Raw genomic sequence first — 17942 nt, 5'->3', positions numbered from 1 at the left:
TCGACATTTCTCCAAGCTAAAGAGTCCCAAGTGTTTCAACCTTTCTTTATAGGGAAAGTGCTCCAGCCCTTTAATCATTCTAGTTGCCCTTCTCTGGACTTTCTCCAATGCTATAATATCCTTTTTGATGCTGCGGAATCTGATTTAATGTCCACAAGATTAAGAAATGGCAATGTACAAAAATGTCAAGAGGACTGGGACCCTGTTTATAAATGGGTCAAAAGTAAAGGTTTTGGATTGGTGTAACTATGATTCTTTGTTTATAGACTAATCAAACCTCTCCTTCTCCCAGTATGTATGACTGGGTTTTGTGGTAGTGTATTTTTTGTGTTTTGTTTGGTATGCATGTTTCTGTGTATATGTGTTCATGTGTATTATCCTTTCTTTTTTCTTTTCTGTATGTGTTACCTTTTAAAATAAAAACTTTTCTCACAAAAAAAATATCCTTTTTGAGGTGCGGCGACCAGAACTGCACACAGTACTCCAAATGAGACCGCACCGTCGATTTATACAGGGGCATTATGATACTGGCTGATTTGTTTTCAATTCCCTTCCTAATAATTCCCAGCATGGCGTTGGCCTTTTTTATTGCAAACGCACACTGTCTTGACATTTTCAGTGAGTTATCTACCACGACCCCAAGATCTCTCTCTTGGTCAGTCTCTGCCAGTTCACACCCCATCAACTTGTATTTGTAGCTGGGATTCTTGGCCCCAATGTGCATTACTTTGCACTTGGCCACTTTGAACCGCATCTGCCACATTGACGCCCACTCACCCAGCCTCAACGGATCCCTTTGGAGTTCCTCACAATCCTCTCTGGTTCTCACCACCCTGAACAATTTAGTGTCATCCGCAAACTTGGCCACTTCACTGCTCACTCTCTACTCTAAATTATTTATGAACAAGTTAAAGAGCATGGGACCCAGTACCGAACCCTGCGGCACCCCACTGCTTACCGTCCTCCACTGCGAAGACTGCCCATTTATACTCACTCTCTGCTTCCTATTACTCAGCCAGTTTTTGATCCACAAGAGGACCTGTCCTTTTACTCCATGACTCTCAAGCTTTCTAAGGAGCCTTTGATGAGGAACTTTATCAAAAGCTTTCTGGAAGTCAAGGTAAACAACATCTATGGGGTCTCCTTTGTCCACATGTTTGTTCACCCCCTCAAAGAACTGTAACAGGTTAGTGAGGCAAGATCTATGCTAACTGGCATGGTTCCAGCTGTTCAGGACTAGCCTTTCAGATCTGACCACTAGTCCTCCAGTCCTGTTTTGCTGCAGAATTGGTGTAAACATACAATTGAAGTGGCTGTTGGGTAAAGAACAGGAGAAAAATCTGTACCACATACATTTAGGTCTGATCTACCTAGTTTCCAAACTTCTTGTAGGTGTTAAACAGATCAAGGACCGATTCACCAAAAAACCTGGATCTGTTTTCACCATGGTCTGAATGTTAAGTATGGTTTATCATTCATTGTTCCACAATTAGAGATGGTATGGGATTATGGTAAAACAACTGAACAACCAGTTTATGCATGTATTCATTCATCATGGACATATTTCTATGTCAAGATTAGGTCCATGGAAAGGGAAGGCTCAATTTGTGCCAGGACTCACTGAAGCTTGTTCTTGTCAATGCTAGGATTCAACCACGGAACACACAAAGTGAAAGATGAAAACAATCCTAAGCAAGTCAGAGTTCATTTCTGCAGCTTTATAATTATAGACAAACTCTGAATCTTGAGGGGTTTTCTTTTTTTTGAGGGGGGGGGGGGGAGGCTTACCACAGCTTCTTTTTTAAGTGCTCCAGATTGCTCACATAATGTATTGTTTGGCCCTCAGTCCTATTGAAGAGGAATGGTTCCCAAGTCAAATATTTGGCGTCAAGGTCTAAGGTCAATATAAAGTAGAATATGAAAACTCTTAAGAATATATTTGCTTCCCAATGATTACCTTTTAATAGACCTCTTCAATTTATGAAATTCATTAAAAAGCTTATTTTGAAAAGTTCAGAATAAAAAGCCTATTAAGACATTTAATTACTTTTGAGGAGATTCTGTGTGCAGAAACATGGCTTACCTTGATTTCTAACAGGGCTATTAGCTTGGTTTACGTAGGCAAACTCTAAAACAAATACTTAGAGATTTTGGGTCTTACTATTTGACAACAAAAGACTGCTTACTGTTGTTCCTAATGTGCTTGATATTGGTAGGAAAAATTATTTATTTATAACTGCTGTATAATATAAGATTAGTAGTCCAATTTAAGCCAGTATATAGGCTCGTTATGTGTAATGTTGCTATAAAGCTAATATAACATCATGTTTTGTGTCACTGGAATAGCTGTTGGTAAAACCCGCACTAAGACCTTGTCCCAAAGGAAGCAAAATACACTGAGTTCCATTAAAATCAGTTGTGAGTCTTAACTGAAGTCCCATTAATTTAATTGAGACTTAAGTGTCTTTGGGTCAGGACCTAAAATGTTATGTGCTGGCGTATAGGATGGGGTTTTTCAACTACAGACCATAAGCTATTCATTATTTGCTCTGGGGCAGTCCTATGGATGTCAAGGGGAACCGTTTGGGGATTAATGGATCAAAGAGCCATCCTTCCAGTTCTAAGCAACTGTTTGGTGATAACTGTGTAGTATTGCATTTTGTGATGATACACAGACTCAACTATTGACTTACATTCAAAGCACTTTTCTTTAAGCACAGCAAACCTAAAAGTTAGCCCGTTAGTTTAGGAAATAGTCTGAATATTGCAAATACCAGGCTTCTCAGTTGATCTGTTAACTTGTCTATTCCATTATTCAAAGCAACAAAAATGATTTCTGGGGGCTGTAGCTGCCACCTTTCTGCTGAACAATGACAGCTAGCCAAATAATAACATTGAATAATACCTGGCTAGGTTTGCTTTCTGTTGCTCATTGTTTTTAGCCATATGGTTCTCAATCCTCTTTTACAACCCCTTCTCACCTCTGTATGCCTGCCTCCATGCACTTCCTTGTCATCTCTTTCAAACATGGGGACAGCTCAAGTGCTTCAGTCTTTGCTAGTCAAATAATTCTTCTATTTTCACTGTGCTGTCCTCTGTTGCAGTGCTGCAGTGCGGAGCTCCAGGAGTAGACTCATTGACAAGATGCTGGTCTTACATAAGCTTTTGAAATGTGCTCTGCAGTGAAGCCCCATGTCTGCAACAGAGGACAGGGCAGCAGCAGCAACAGAAGAAAAGGTTAGTGTCCCAGTTATTGTTTTTAGAACAGAAGGGCCATTTTACAACAGCTGGGAGGTTCTGATTCTAACAATGTGAAAAATAGTTTCAAACAGACACTGGAAGTTTTCCCTAGACAGCAACAGCTTATATACAAAACGTATATACATATTTCTATATACAGTATACACAGATCAGATATTATACATAGCAAAAGTATGTACACTTTTAAATCTCTTATTTACAGTTTTAAAATAAGCTTCTTAGAAGCTTTTAAATATTAGAATTATGCAATACAGACATGAGGGCAATGATGTACTTTTAAAGTATGAAGAAATTCTTGGCAAAGTGCTCTTCAGCAAAGGAAAACAGATGAGGGTCACGGAGGTAAGTGGGTGACTTTTTCCGGACAAGGGCAGCATTTCCCAAGCAATCATTGCTTAGCTATTGCACAAATGTAGGCTGAAATCCTACCACAGCTTTAATGCATGCAGAGAATATCCCCATCACTCAGATTTTTGTTTCTGGTCCCTCAGCAATTAGAGGTTGAAATGAATTTCTGATATTGGCAACTTCTGCTGCACACAGGTGCCCAAAGACTTTATTGCACCACTCCAGTGAATGACCTCTAAAGGGAAGTAAAGAGAAAAAAGTTATTGTATTCCCTCTTCTATCCAAATAGTATGTCATAGATGCTAACTAAAAGAAATAGAGGACATGCTGTCATGCATTTTTGTCAGCATTAAAGAAACCCCACAGTGCAGACACCTGCTGTTATAACTATTAGAATATAGAATTCTGAAACTTCCATTGATTGAAACTAACATTTCCTCATGCATTGGAAGGAAATATGGACTACTAGGAATAAGGCCCACTGAAGAGAAAAATGCAATGGGCCCTAGAAAGTGGCTCTGGGCAAGTGCCCCCCTTGCTGTCTTCCCACCCACCCAAGTGAAGACATTCACTCCCCCCCCCCCAATTCAAGGGAAGCTGATCTCTGCCATCTGGAGAGCAGTTGTAATTCTGAATGATTTCTAGCCCTCACCTGGAGATTGGCAACAGTGGTCCCCCAGGAGGAACTGGCTGCTTTGTGGGGGGGGGGGGAGGTGCAGTGTATGGCATTGTACTTGTCTGAGGTCCCACCCCTCCTCAAACCCCACCCTCTCCAGGCTCCATCCTTTAAATCTTCAGAAATTTCCTAACCTTGAGTTGGCAACCCTATCTCCTTCCCTTTATCTGACCCTCTGATTTCAGCTTTGCATCACCTCCCTGCAGCCTCCACATAGGGGAAGGACAGTCTCTACAGTGGGGGGAACCAAAGCAGCCTACATAATTCCCTTCTCCCTCCTTTGATCTGAACAGCAACCCTGTGAAACAGGTTAAACTGAAAGTCTGTGAGTGGTCCAAAATCACCCAGTCAGCTTCCACAACAAAAACCTAGGTCTGGCAAACCCCAGTATGAAGCCCTCAAACTCCACCACAAAATCTGCAAGAATTTTCCATCAACCTAGAACTGGCATTCCTAGTCAGGACTGCCCCAATGAGTTCTGTCTCAGAGGCCTTTACTGATACATTTCAGACCAACCCTCTTTCTCTGATAATGCTTTTGGTCTTAAGCACAGGACTTAAATCTGTCTCTGTCTCTTGCTTTCCATCCCTATCTGTCTCTCTGAATCTGGCCTGATGCTACAGGACACCATTTCCCCCCCTATCTCTGTCTGTTACACTTCCAAAGAAGGATAGGGAGGAGAGCCAATCAATGGAGTCCTCAGCCAACTGAGAGAAAACCTTCCCTTCTCCCTCCCTCAGCCAGTTGTGTGAAGGCTTTCTCTATGGCTCTTTCCCTTCTCCTCCATCCCTCAGCCAGTTGAGGTGAAGACTTTCTTTCTCTCTTACGCAAAGCAACAGGCAGCTTAGCCAATGGGAGAGTAGGGAGAGCTATAAGCTGCCAGAACGAAGGTTGGTTGCCTTTGACTGACAGCAGCAGCTTGGGTGGCTAACAACAGCTACCTGGGCGGGAGAGGAGCAGAGCCAACCAATGAGTTCTCCCTCAAAAGCCAAAATAGGACTTGAAAGGGCCTCCCCCACTGCCTTTTACTGAGAGAACCAAGCTTGGTTGCTTTTTCCTGAGAGAACCAAGGTTAGTTGTCTAGCAGCAGCCACTGCCTAACAGTTCTGCAGAGGGCCAGTCCTTGTCTGTCCTGGGGCCAGCAGTGGGTGGGGGAGAGCAAAGTCAACCAATGTGACACAAGTGCAGTTGATCAATGATTTGACGGGCTGAAGGTTGAGGTACCAGTCCCAACCAATCAGGCTGCTTGGTTTTGCTGAGATAAAAGGGCTTTTATTATAGATAATGTAGATAGTGGGATTTGGGTCTCACACAGTCTTACATCCAGACATTACCAGATCTGCCTAAATAATAGCAGTGGTGAGGGATATATTTGGAAATGGAATTATGGATTACGTACACGTTGAATATATCATCCACCTATTACCTAAAGGACACCTGCTGTTTAACTTTACAAACGGACAACAGCTATATTTCTCACTGCAGAGTTCCAATTTCCATCTTGAATCTTCTTGTGTTTACAATTTCCATACTCAGCCCGGCCCCTACCCTTTATATGTTACTTGCAAGAAAATTCCCATACACTAAATTGGACTTAATCCCAAAAAGTGTGCCCAAGTTTACAGGTTATAATACTTTACAGTTAGCAACTAGATTCTCCTAGAAAGTACAGCATGTGAGTGAACATTTTTAAGTACTGCTGTATAGTTAGGTCATCTCTTTGAGGCAATGTATTTGAGCTGATAAGACTGGAAAGCAGATGGCACTATTAAGGGATGACATTTGTACAAATCACATTTTAATATTTCAGTTCTTATGAACATATGAAGCTGCCTTCTACTGTATCAGACCCTTGGTCCATCAAAGTCAGTATTGTCTTCTCAGACTGGCAGCAGCTCTCCAGGATCTCAAGCTGAGGTTTTTCACACCTATTTGCCTGGACCCTTTTTTGGAGATGCCGGGGATTGAACCTGGGACCTTCATGCTTCCCAAGCAGCTGCTCTGCCACTGAGCCACCGTCCCTCCCCTTTAGTTCTTGCTAAAGTAGGGTCCACTGTGAGCTGCTCTTTGTAGTCAGAGTAATGTTTGTCAATAGGATAGTGTTGCTCAGCTGAAATTTTTATAGTAACCTAAGAGTTTATTGCAACACCACTGTTGAACTTCAGACTAAATGTGGTCAAAAGGTTTCTTTTATGTTACAAAACAGCAACTATGAATTTTATTACTGGGAAAAACTTCCTATGGTTGTTTTAAAGGATATGAAACCTGAAGGAGTACTTTCCAGCCATGTAGTCTCCTGGGTGTGCCCAGGAGGAAATGTTGTGAACCAGTTGACTACCCACTCAATCTGTATGCAGATGATCTCCTGAACCCAAGTAATCAGAATGAAGCTGTAACCACCAAGTATTTGGGAGGTGCACAGAACCACAGGAAACATCCAGGGATGATTTTATAACTGAGAAAAAAATATGCCACAGCAGGGTCTTATCAGGTGTGTAAAATCTCTTTTTGAGTTATGTCTTAATGTTAAACCAACAGATGTAACCTTTCATATTAGCAGTAAATGTGCTTTCCCAATTAAAGGCAATGCCCAGAAATATTGGCTTCATACAGGAACTCTCCTGGCTTGGATTCTGGAACCTGCAGTACTTACTTGAGGTCAACCCTGCAGATATGTGTCAGGCGAGATTTCCCAGAGCCACAAGGCTCTATTAAATACTGAGAATCTATAATAACTGCCCGCACACCTCCCATCAGAAGGGTTTCTTCATGTTCCACGGAGACAGTCACTAACACGCACATCCCCTTGGGCATGTCTGTTCTCCATGTCCTGTTAAAAATGAGTGTTAAAATGAAATGTTACTCAGAAGAAAAGAACAACATTTAAAAAGGCATATCATCTGGTATCTATTCTACTAGTGTACTTGCTTCTAACTCAGTGCAAACTATGGACTCATGCACTAGAAGAGTTATATGAGTGTGTCCAACTGAGTACTGTAAAGAAGGAGCAGTGGTCAAAGAGGTTCACAGAACTAATGAGGACTAGAGTGAGGGAGGGGGGAGAGAAAGCAACATGGTATAGCCCAGTCTTGTCACATCTCGGAAGCGAAGCAGGGTTGGTACTTGGAAGGGAGACCATCAAGGAAGACTCTGCAGAGGAAGACAATGACAAACCACCTCTACTTCTCACTTGCCTTGAAAACCCCTTATTGGGTTGTGACGCACAGAGGAATTGGAGCAAATGATGCTTTTAAAAAAAATCCCTGGAGTTTAAATGTGGCATTGGCAACAACGCCTGAAAAAGCTGTTGCTATCTACCATTCTAACTAAGCACACATGGCATCAGGCATTCTGACTGAGCATGCATGGCATCTCTGCACTGGGAGCAGTACTCTTTAAGCAGGACCCCAGATGCAGCCAAATTCATACAGCATCTCATTTAAATAGGGACTCACGTAGTTAGGAAGATACAATGGACAGAAAATAAAATGATTCAGTTAGAACCCATGAACTCGAACATCGTATGATGAAAATTTTACCTAGTAAAATTGATCGTCAAATATGAGCTATATGGTAGTTGTGTACTGCATTATACTGATTATCAGGTTCCATCCTACACATAGTACAAACAAGGATTTCTCTGGGTTTAATTTTTAAAGCTAGATCAAAATCTGACAGTTTTTTATGATGAATCAAGAAATGGGATAGAAAATTCCTTCAGGGGAATCTTTGAAAGATTCCTTGGAACATTTTTTAAAAAGAATAGTTTGGAGTGAAGGTAGAGTCAAGCAGCAGAATACAAAAGGTTGCAGGTCTCAGGGTCAGCATCTTTTTAGTTTTCCTATCCAAGTTTTTCTTATCTGCTAGTAGAATCTGCCAGATGAAAGTACTGCTTATATATAATGCTACTGTGTGTGTGTGAGTGAGAGAGAGAGAGAGAGAGAGAGAGAGAAGGGAGGATCTGATGTAATGAGGAAAGCAACTTCTTTTGTAATAGTGTTGAATTAGTTTATAAATCAGTCAATTGGAAGAAGAAATGCCAATGATTTAGAAAAGCAATGAGTAACAGACAGGCTTAAGATGCACCAAGACTCTCCAACAGCCCCAGGCCTGACTCTAAAAATGCCATTCCCATATCAAATCCTCTTCCTCCTCTAAGGTGTAGTAATTTTATGTACTTAAAAGCATTTTTAAACATAACAGCCAATGGTTATGATTTTAAAAATAAGATTAAAATGTCAGTCCTATGAAACACAAAGAACAAATATAATACTTATCCCATTAATCTTGCTAGCAGCAGCTGAATACCCTCTGGGCTCAGTTTGTTTCTCCTCTGCTTACAGGTATTCAGCCTGGGAGTGCCCAAAGGTATGGGCTTTGGGGTGTGAGCCAAAGGCAAGACTCAAATGGTTCTAGGCCCCTAGTTCGCAGCGTAAGGCCTGTATTAGGGAGCTTGGTGGACCAACCCACAACGTGCTTAAATTGTGTTATTGTGATTTTATTATTTTCCACATTTATAGCCCATCCCACTGTAGGTGGTTTTTGAAAGAGAAGATGGGTGAACATATAAATATCCACACATGTATTCATATTGCCATTTAAAGAGAATTTAAAAGGTGAAAAGTGTATTGAGCTGTCATTGTGCTTCTTGCAGCTGGGTTTATTCAATTTCTCCAGTGCACTGGACAATGGCTGAAGTTAGAAAAAATTGGAATAGAACTTTTCATTTTGAGGATGGCTTTCCCTATTGCCATTTTATTTATACGATTATCAAGTTACTGATGAACCCTTTTATTTGGATTATTCACTGTAACTGCAGATTTTCAGCAAGTTACAGTGGTATTAGAGCTTTTGCCACATAAGTTCAGCTCAATCATTAAAAACATGATTTATTTTAATTGTGTTTTACGAAAACAATGTTTAAACTCACAGACAAAAATAAAAATCCTGTTTTGTCTCAGCTAATGAAGGTGTCACTAGGGAACACGCCAGGTATTCAGCTAGCATGTCTGTATTCATGCATCACATGAAATAACCTTTCCAGTCTTGGTCTGATGGAACCTAACTAACCACAGTTAGTAGCCCACATTCACCCATACTAACCATAGTTTGATTAAACCATGGTTGGGGTGATAATGTCTTGCTGTTGAATGGCCAGATGTCACTGATCCGCTGCCTGGTTAGATGGTTCTTTATGGAGTCTATCTATGGCTACACTGGGCCTGGTGGAGCTGGGTTTTGTATTGTGGGGAAAGATCTGGCATCCTGACCCACCAAACAGTAGAAACTAGTTATTTAAATCTCAGCCACCTGGAAGACCAGCCATACTCTTGAGAGGGAGAGAAAAACTAGAACACAAAATGCTGCATTTATGTTATACCTAGCTGGATAAACAACAGCCTCTGACATATATCTGATCTGACCAAATGAACCACATTTATGATTTTATGTAAGCATTCCTTTAATCCTTAAGTGATTTTGAGGGAAAATGAGCTAAATGAAGCCAAAAGATAGGGCACATAGGCCGTGATCACACATAATGCACTTTCCAACTGGATTTTGCCAGTTCACACAGTAAAATCCAGTTGGGGAGTGCATTATTTAGTATGTGTGATAGCAGACATACTAAATATGAAGTGCCAATGTGTAAATGTTAATATGGTTAAACAATGAAGTAGCTACCTATTCTTTTTTGCTTCTGCGGCTATTTACCTCAAGACTAAGAAGTCTCTGGCAGGATGGGGAGCCATACTATTCAAAACATATTGGTAGATTTCAGTCTGCTTGTCCAAGGTTTCAATGACCTTCCATTGCAAGAAATCCTCATCCCACAAATGGCGCTCTCTTAGCACTCGGTTGAGTACAACAGAGGGAGGAGCCTCAACTTCCACAGATGCTTTCCACAGCCTTAGTGGATTTCCATCTCCAACCTTAATTAAGGGATGGGAGAGAGGGAAGAGAAAAGGAAATTTTGTTATGTGTAGAACAGCCCATGATCCAAAGAAATGCACCTAAAGCATTTCTGCAGGCACATAACAGCCTGTGCTAACTATCTGGCCAAAACATCTCCTGATATATCAGATGCAACTCTGGAAATTCCCCTGAGCTTCATAAGCAGCTTTTAAGGAGCCCACAAAAGGCTGTGCTGAAATAAGATCCCTTCGAATGCAGGCCAAGAAATCTCCATGAAAACAGAAGTTAAAGCACCTTTAATGCAGTAAACCAGTGGTAATGCAGACATCAATAGATGCTGTTTGAATATGGTAAATTACCTTTTTGTAGGAGAGGTCTGTATTTTCTATGCTGGAACAGGTGACCCATCCTTTGAATTTCTCCTTGGCTTCTTTACAGAGGTTCTGAACAACACTTTCAAGATAGGCCTGATAATTTCCACCTTCTTCATCCATTTGCTTCCCCAGTTCCTCCAGAGTTGGAGAACGCACTTCAGCATCTACATATGAATTCCGAGACTGGGCTACCATGTCATGTGGGATCTGCTCCAGAGAATAGTGGTGACAGGGGCAAATTAAGGGTTTTGAACAAGACTGCCTCCCACAGAAGTTTGTCTGTTTTAAAAATGTTTGTGCCCTGCCTTTCGTCATGGCTCAATGGGACTTACAGATAAAAAAAGTTACAGAGTAAAACCAAATAAGATAAAATTCCAAATACCCTCCCCTTGCTGAACACCTTTCTGTTATGTTTTTATAGAGGTTTTGTTTTTTTCCTTTGACAGCTTTTGGCATTATAGACCTACAAAGACCTGATACGATTAGCATGAGGAATGGAGCTATGAGTTCAACTTCAAATCTTTGCCCACCATGAAATTCAGTAGCAGTGGATTACACCCTTCTAAACCCAAAGACTTCAATACATTTTGTTAAGCTGGCACTGCAGGGTTGTTCTGAATATAAGATGAGGAGGAGAAAACCAAATACCCCCACTCAGAGCTTTGTAGAACAATGCAATAAACACAGTTTTTGACTTTCTAATTTAATTAATGAAACTGACAAATTTTAATGCTTTTTTGCTCTTTGTAAAATGTACTTCAGTTGTTTTGGACAGTTATAAAAAAGGTTATTTTAACTGACTCCACATTTTGGCACTTTCACTAACATATAAAATAGACTACTGAGAGGAATGGAAAGTACTACGGAAAATAGCTATAATTTTTTGTATTTAGAATTGTAGATTTTTCATGTTTACATTGCAAATTTAAATGTTTTATTATAATAAAAAAAAGACAACAAAACAATGCTGTAGAAAGGGTTGGAGGAAATGACAAACTTCTTCTGGAACACCTGGATAAATACTTAAAAACCCAAAAACTACTTATTTCATGACCAAAGTAAGGAAAAACTATACAGGTTAACTACATCAAAATGTGCTCCCTTATGGATACTGCCTTCATGAATAATGCTCTCTGAATCTTTCACTCACCTCAAAAAGTTTATCACATTCTGTTATCATATGAGCAAGTCCCTGAGTTGCTGCCAGGTTTTCACTGAGATCTTTCTGATCTGGCTTCCCGGTTGCATATTTTTTCTGTATTACTCTGCGAATGAATTCAGCATCTCAAGTAAGATAAAGGAACAGAGTCTTTTTTTTTCAGATGAAAGTAGAAGTGAGATTTATAACTGTACCACACCACAGACAGTTCTTTATACTCAACTTCATCACATCATAGAGAAGAAAGACCCCTTTTTATTGCTAAGGAGAAATGTGTACCTTCTCAATGCAAAATTATAAAAAAGCAGTAAAAGGGTTGAAGGGCATACATCATAGCTTCCATGAAGTAAGATGGCAGAAAAGCTACATGTCTTCAGTGAATTACATTTCAAATCCTCCCGCCATACTACAACATTCCTAGATCAATTATGATGTGCAGTGGTACTATTGATATTTTAATGAATCTCTTTCCTATTTGATGATTACTTACCATGTGTGATCTTAGGCCTGCCCCCAATGGAAGGGTGAGGAGTAGAAAAAGAGCAGGCTCCCACCTCTGCCACATGCCCCTGTTCTGTCTGGAGTTTGGGCAGCTGTCTCAGAAGCAGTTTCTAGGGCCCTTTGTGTTTGAGCTTCAGATTTCTGGCTTCCTGTGACAATTTCCACCCAACCCACAGCACGAAGCAGCAGAGGTGGGGGTGGCAGTGATTCTAGGGCCCCATCCTGGATTTTTTCTTAGGGTGCCAGAATCACTAAGACTTTTTCTGTTGCCTGCCATGTTTCTTACAAAGTTGATGTGGCAAGTTTGAAAATAGGAGAATGACATTGCCTGATGAAACAGAATAATTACACAACACGTTGAGATCACAGCTAAGACATCATTGCCCCAGAACAGGAAACTGCACAGTTGTGACAGTTATAAAATAGAATTTAGATGTTACATTGCAGTGGTCACTTAGAAGACCCATGGGCAGAATTTTAACTTTGTGAGTGTTTGGAGGAATCCACAAAAATTTACAGTACTCAAGGCCTTCAACCTTTTACCTCCCTGGCCTCTCAACTGTGACTATGCTGAAGGCAGAGCAAAGGTCTTTTCTAGTGTAAGCTCAGTCAGCAGCTTTCTACATGAATGCAAGAGTTGGGATGATAAGTGGAGGGATGTAAAAACAGCTGCTGTATGTATGTGTAAAGTGCTGTCAACATGGATTTTTAAGGCAAGAACTGAATAGAGGTAAGTTTGCCATCGCCTGCCTCAACCACACTTGATTTTCTTGGTAGACTTCCATCCAAATACTAACCAGGACAAAACAATTGCTAGCTGTTCACAATTCAATTCACTTTTTGTGCACATGCTGCCAAGGACAGAAGTACTACCATTTAGGAGAAAAATCCTGTATGAACCAGCCTTTATTCCTTAAAAATGTATGTATGTATTTATTTATTTATCTGAGATTTATATACCGCCCTTCCCACTAGGTGGCTCAGGGCGGCTTACAACATGTAAAACTAACATAAAATATAAAATTAAGCATTAAAATTAACATTTCATAATTTATAGTTAAAAATCTAAACAATTATTATATACATAAACATTAAAATCATACAGCGGTCTTAAAGCTACACTCGATTCAAGTTCGATTTCAAATTCAGTATTCGGTGTTCAGTGTTCAATGCCGGTTAGCTGTGGGCCAGCTGGAAGAGGGCTGTCTTACAGGCCCTGCGGAATTGAGTAAGGTCCCGCAGGGCCCTTACCTCTTCCGGCAGCTGGTTCCACCAAGATGGGGCCATTACGGAGAAGGCCCTATATTTTTTGTGCCCATGTTTTGAGGCTTTCAGTTGGTTTCACAGAGGTTTGAATGCTGAACCCAAAAACACAATTAAATGATAATCAGATAAACAGATCTGCCCTTCAGACAGGACAAGGCAGAGAGAACAAGGAAGCACATACTTACCGTGGTGAGCTTTCCTTCTTTATTATATTGAGGTGAAAAAGAGAAGGGGCCAAGCACACAGCAATATTCATAGGAGTCATTTGATTCTCTTCCACTGAGGTGACATCAGTCAGGAAACATAGCAGGGTCTGCAGAACCTCCCTGTTTTCATCTGACATCAGCATAATGGCAGCCTGTACTGCCTGAAGCCGCTGTTCTTTCGGAACATCTGAAGAATGATATGTGCTGTTTTTAAAAAGTTGATCATAAATGAAAACAAGGATGTTGGAATGCCATATAAGATCTAACTTCAAAAGTCTGGATTACCCCTGGAAGACAACTGCTTTTCCAAGAAACATAATTTTTTCTTACTCCCTTATTGGGAGGATTACTGTGCACTGCTGTTCACTTGGCTTGACACAAAATATGGCTCCCTGTTGCACTGGCTTGATTCCTGTCTAGCCAAATGAGCAATTGTGTGTGTTCAAGACCTAGAATTCTTTTTAGAATTAACATGGATGTGTAACCAGATAATCCGCAGCAGACAAACATGGCATTTCTGGATTGGCCAAGCTTGGTATAGGAACAATTTGCCTGTTCAGCAGAAGTATCATTGCCTAGTTTTCAAGCCAAGCTACCAGTCTCATGCTGGACAACACAACCTCTAGATCTAGGGTGGTTATGGTCGCCCATGATTCAGACCTACTCTTGATAATTCAACTTCATTCTTTTAACAAATCTATGTAACCTGCCTTGCTGATTATCAAGGGCACTGAAATGCAAAAAAAAAAAAAAAAGCAGCAATCAAGTCACCCTAAATTGCACTGAGAGGTTCAGCAGCACAAGTACAATATAAATGTAGTCAGCACCAGAGATCCCAAATAAAGCTGCCAAATCACCTCCAACATCCGGCAAAATAAAGTTTTGATAAGGCTTTTCAATCTCCATAGAGGTTTGTCTTGAGAGTTTTACTACTATGCTTAAATCTTCAGGAAGTAGAGATGTTGTGCAGTGAACAAAGAACCCATTTCCTTTTCAGATGGCAAATCCATAGCTACATGTGCTCTTTCTGAAAGGATGCCCCTGTACTGTTGTCGCTATGGCAGATCTTTTAAAAAATCTGCACAATTCAAGGAAAATTTTAACGATTGCACAAATGGGGATCCCTCAGTATAATGCTAGATAAACATTACTTTACAAGCTACCTGTTATGCTCACTCAGGATGTGTTGAAGGTTCCCTTGGGTGAATCAGACACTAAACTAAAGAACAAACAGGAGAAACAGCTTTATAGCATATATGACTGCACTAAGCCTCTAATTTCTCTTTGCTTGATGGTTCAGGGAAGCACTTTATTTGAAAGCTTTTAGAAAAGGGTGAAATGAATCTCACAACTCCAAGATGCTAAGCTGAGGAAAAAGTTAAGTGCTTTGGAACAGGGACTTAGAGGGTCTCCTCTTTTGCTAGAGTTCTATGGCCCACCAGCCAGAGCCAATCATAAAATGATGGTTCAGGGAACAGAGCAGGTCACAACAGCAGCAGTTCATGAGCTATACTCTGGGATGACCTACCTATGGGGACACAAATCACCTTCAGGGTGATCATGACTTTCAAATAAAACCCTAAAAATGCCTTGTGATTAGGATAGCTATGCAAAATCTTGGTCATAGGCCGCTCATACTTTGCTATGAAAACTGCATTTTTGCATTCACAACATCTGCACAATTTATATGCCTAAACTGGCCAGGGTTTAGCTGCCACCTGAACACAATGCAGCAAGAAGGTGTCATTAGACATGCCTTCCTGTGCCACAGAAGGTTTAAAATGACACTCAGCATACACGTCTGCCAGTCCCAGGTACTAAACTGGTGCCAAGCAATGAGATTTTTGGCCTTGCGTACACATCTAAGCCTGCCCTTCTTTGAGGAAAGATGTAATTGAGAAACTTGGCAGAGTCCTCGTGAGAGCTGATGGCTGGGCTTATATCTTGCCCACTTCCATTCTATCTGGTGTTCTTCAAACTGCTTTCAGCAACATGTAATAGTGGAAAGGTAGGCACTGAGAATTGGAACACATGTAGGTCTTTATTTTCACCTTGAAATATCAGATATGATCAAATCTGTAGTCCAGTTATTCCCAAATGCTGCGATATAACATGCCTTAGCTTGCTAATCTTGGGATAGACCATGGAGTCCATATATTCAAAGCATGTACTTTCCAGTGGCTCTAAATAAAAGGCTTTTCTTTTAATGAAAGAAACAATCTGAACTTTATGAAATCAGGCTGAGAAGCCAAAGAGTGGTGATGACTGAGTTAAGTTTTATGATGCACAAAATCAGTTTGCACTTGGGAATATAGCTATCAAGTTGCAGGATAACAGTCACCAACCATCCTGAGTTTGCCAAGCTGCCTCATTTGGTTGATTTTATATAGTCAAAAACATGTCTTTATTTGGGAGCTCAGCAATATTTTTTGAAGATGACAGCAAGGCTTTTTTGAGCAGGAATGCACAGAAACACAATTCTGGCTGGCTTGTCACTGGGGCGGGGGTAGCCTAATATGCAAATGAATTCCTGCTGGGCTTTATATATATATATAAAATATATATACCCTTGATGATAGTACATCCTATCTGTACAAACACAAAAAAGCCCTTCATGGCCTTGGACTCTCATCTCTGTTATGCTTTGCCATGACAACTTTGCTCATCTGAGCAGGGCCTTCTGCTGCTGCAACCCTGCAAATGAGCACCTTGGGAGGTGGTGAGCTCCCCCTCACTGGCAATCCTCAAGTAGTGGCTGGGCAAACACTTGTCAGGGCCAGGGTGCTTTAGGCTGATCCTGCTTTCAGCATGGGATTGGACTGAATGGTCTGTATGGCCCCTTCCAAAGCTATGATATAATGCACAAATGACTGACAAAGTTACTTGGATAAATTATTAGGGACTGTGGTACAGCTTGCTATGCATTTTTACACCTTTAATGTGTCATGTTAATACTTATTCTTTGCTTCAGTCCTGCTTCTAGACTTCAGGTTAGTTTTACAACCCTAATGTTATTAATTATTCATTGAACGTCCCATTCTTTTGATTGCATTGACTTACTGCGTAATCTGCCTTGAGTCCAAGTGAGAAAGGTGGGACTATGAATGAATGAATAAGCAAGCACAGGGAAAGGACATGCCTATTTTCTATAGAAGGCCTACATTCAGAACATACAACGCAATCAAAAGGACACTTTTTGGGGTGTAAGCCTAAGCCCCATTTAATAGACCTGCTGAGGAATGATCTCCCTGTGTATATTCCTGTTACCACTAGAAGCAGTCCTAACTTATGACCCTTATTTATTAAGATCTGCAGTGCCTTGCATGTAACATACTTATCTCATACAGTTTCTTATAATGGGTGTTTGGGAGGGGAATTGCTAATGGTATTGCATTACCTGAGTCTTTCCTGTATTTCTTGATGATTTTTCCTGCTAAGCAACAGCTGAAGGGTGTGTTTATTCACTGACTGGTCACCAAACAGTTGTCACCAAACAGGGCTCCATGGGTTATTCAGTCACATGCTTTAAACAGATTGCATTAAATGCTGCTGATCATCTGCTGAACAGATGATTGATGCTATTTAACATGACTGCACCCCTGGCTTTCACTCTCAACAGGGGGGAACTGTGTGCCTGGCTCCCCGGTTGCCCTGGGATGTGTGAATATTTCCTCCTATTAGCTTGGGGCTGATTTTATGGGTTTGATAGCATTCATCACTGCAGGGGGAATGGATATTTTGTTTATGTTGCTGCTACAGACTCAACAAACTCATAGAACCAGTATCTATTAATTGTAAAGGCCTTTATTTGTTGGTTTTTAGTTATAGCTATTGTGTATGCTGTTTGGTACAGCAAACACAGCTGAAAAGCAGCATACAAATAATAAATAATAATAAATAAAACTATAGTACTTACATTGGTATATATGGAGGAAGGTTTCTCCTAGCTTGCTAGTGAGAAGTGGGTCTGGAAGGTCCCTGAAAAATTGCTTTACCATATCTGCCACATCGTAGGCTGACTGGTCTTCATAGTTGACATTTTCAGGGGAGCTTTCATTCATGTGTCGTAGAGCCTGTATTCGGGATTTCACACCGGACTTCCGAAAAAGGCCCACCTAAATTAGGCATTTTTGTCATTAACATCAAAAACAAAACATATATTACAAGCACTTACTAAAACAATATTTAACACTTTCCACCAGGGCTTTTTTTAAAGCAGGAACGCAGTTCCAGCTGGC

At 40.7% G+C, this 17942-nt stretch overlaps 1 protein-coding gene across 4 annotated transcripts in view; it reads right to left on the bottom strand.

The window, feature by feature from the left end:
* Window positions 1–1818: 1818 nt before the first annotated feature.
* Window positions 1819–17942, bottom strand: part of LOC132590524 (stAR-related lipid transfer protein 13-like) — a 207256-nt gene continuing 191132 nt past the window's right edge. For 3 of the 4 annotated variants that reach the window (XM_060263434.1, XM_060263435.1, XM_060263436.1), the window contains exons 8-14: window positions 17621–17819; window positions 13684–13891; window positions 11723–11837; window positions 10558–10779; window positions 9998–10215; window positions 6939–7115; window positions 1819–3844 (exon numbers count right to left, since the gene is read on the bottom strand). In XM_060263434.1, coding sequence (XP_060119417.1) covers window positions 3727–3844; window positions 6939–7115; window positions 9998–10215; window positions 10558–10779; window positions 11723–11837; window positions 13684–13891; window positions 17621–17819 — 1257 coding nt within the window. In that variant the 3' untranslated portion in view covers window positions 1819–3726. Of the gene's footprint in view, window positions 3845–6938; window positions 7116–9997; window positions 10216–10557; window positions 10780–11722; window positions 11838–13683; window positions 13909–17620; window positions 17820–17942 lie in introns of those variants that run through there. The other variant, XM_060263437.1, reaches the window with a different exon arrangement.

The sequence above is a fragment of the Heteronotia binoei genome, unplaced genomic scaffold (assembly GCF_032191835.1).
Source record: "Heteronotia binoei isolate CCM8104 ecotype False Entrance Well unplaced genomic scaffold, APGP_CSIRO_Hbin_v1 ptg000122l, whole genome shotgun sequence".
NCBI classification, from domain to species: domain Eukaryota; kingdom Metazoa; phylum Chordata; class Lepidosauria; order Squamata; family Gekkonidae; genus Heteronotia; species Heteronotia binoei.
The sequence above is the reverse complement of the archived record's forward strand: the minus strand, read 5'-3'. Positions and strand labels throughout refer to the sequence as shown.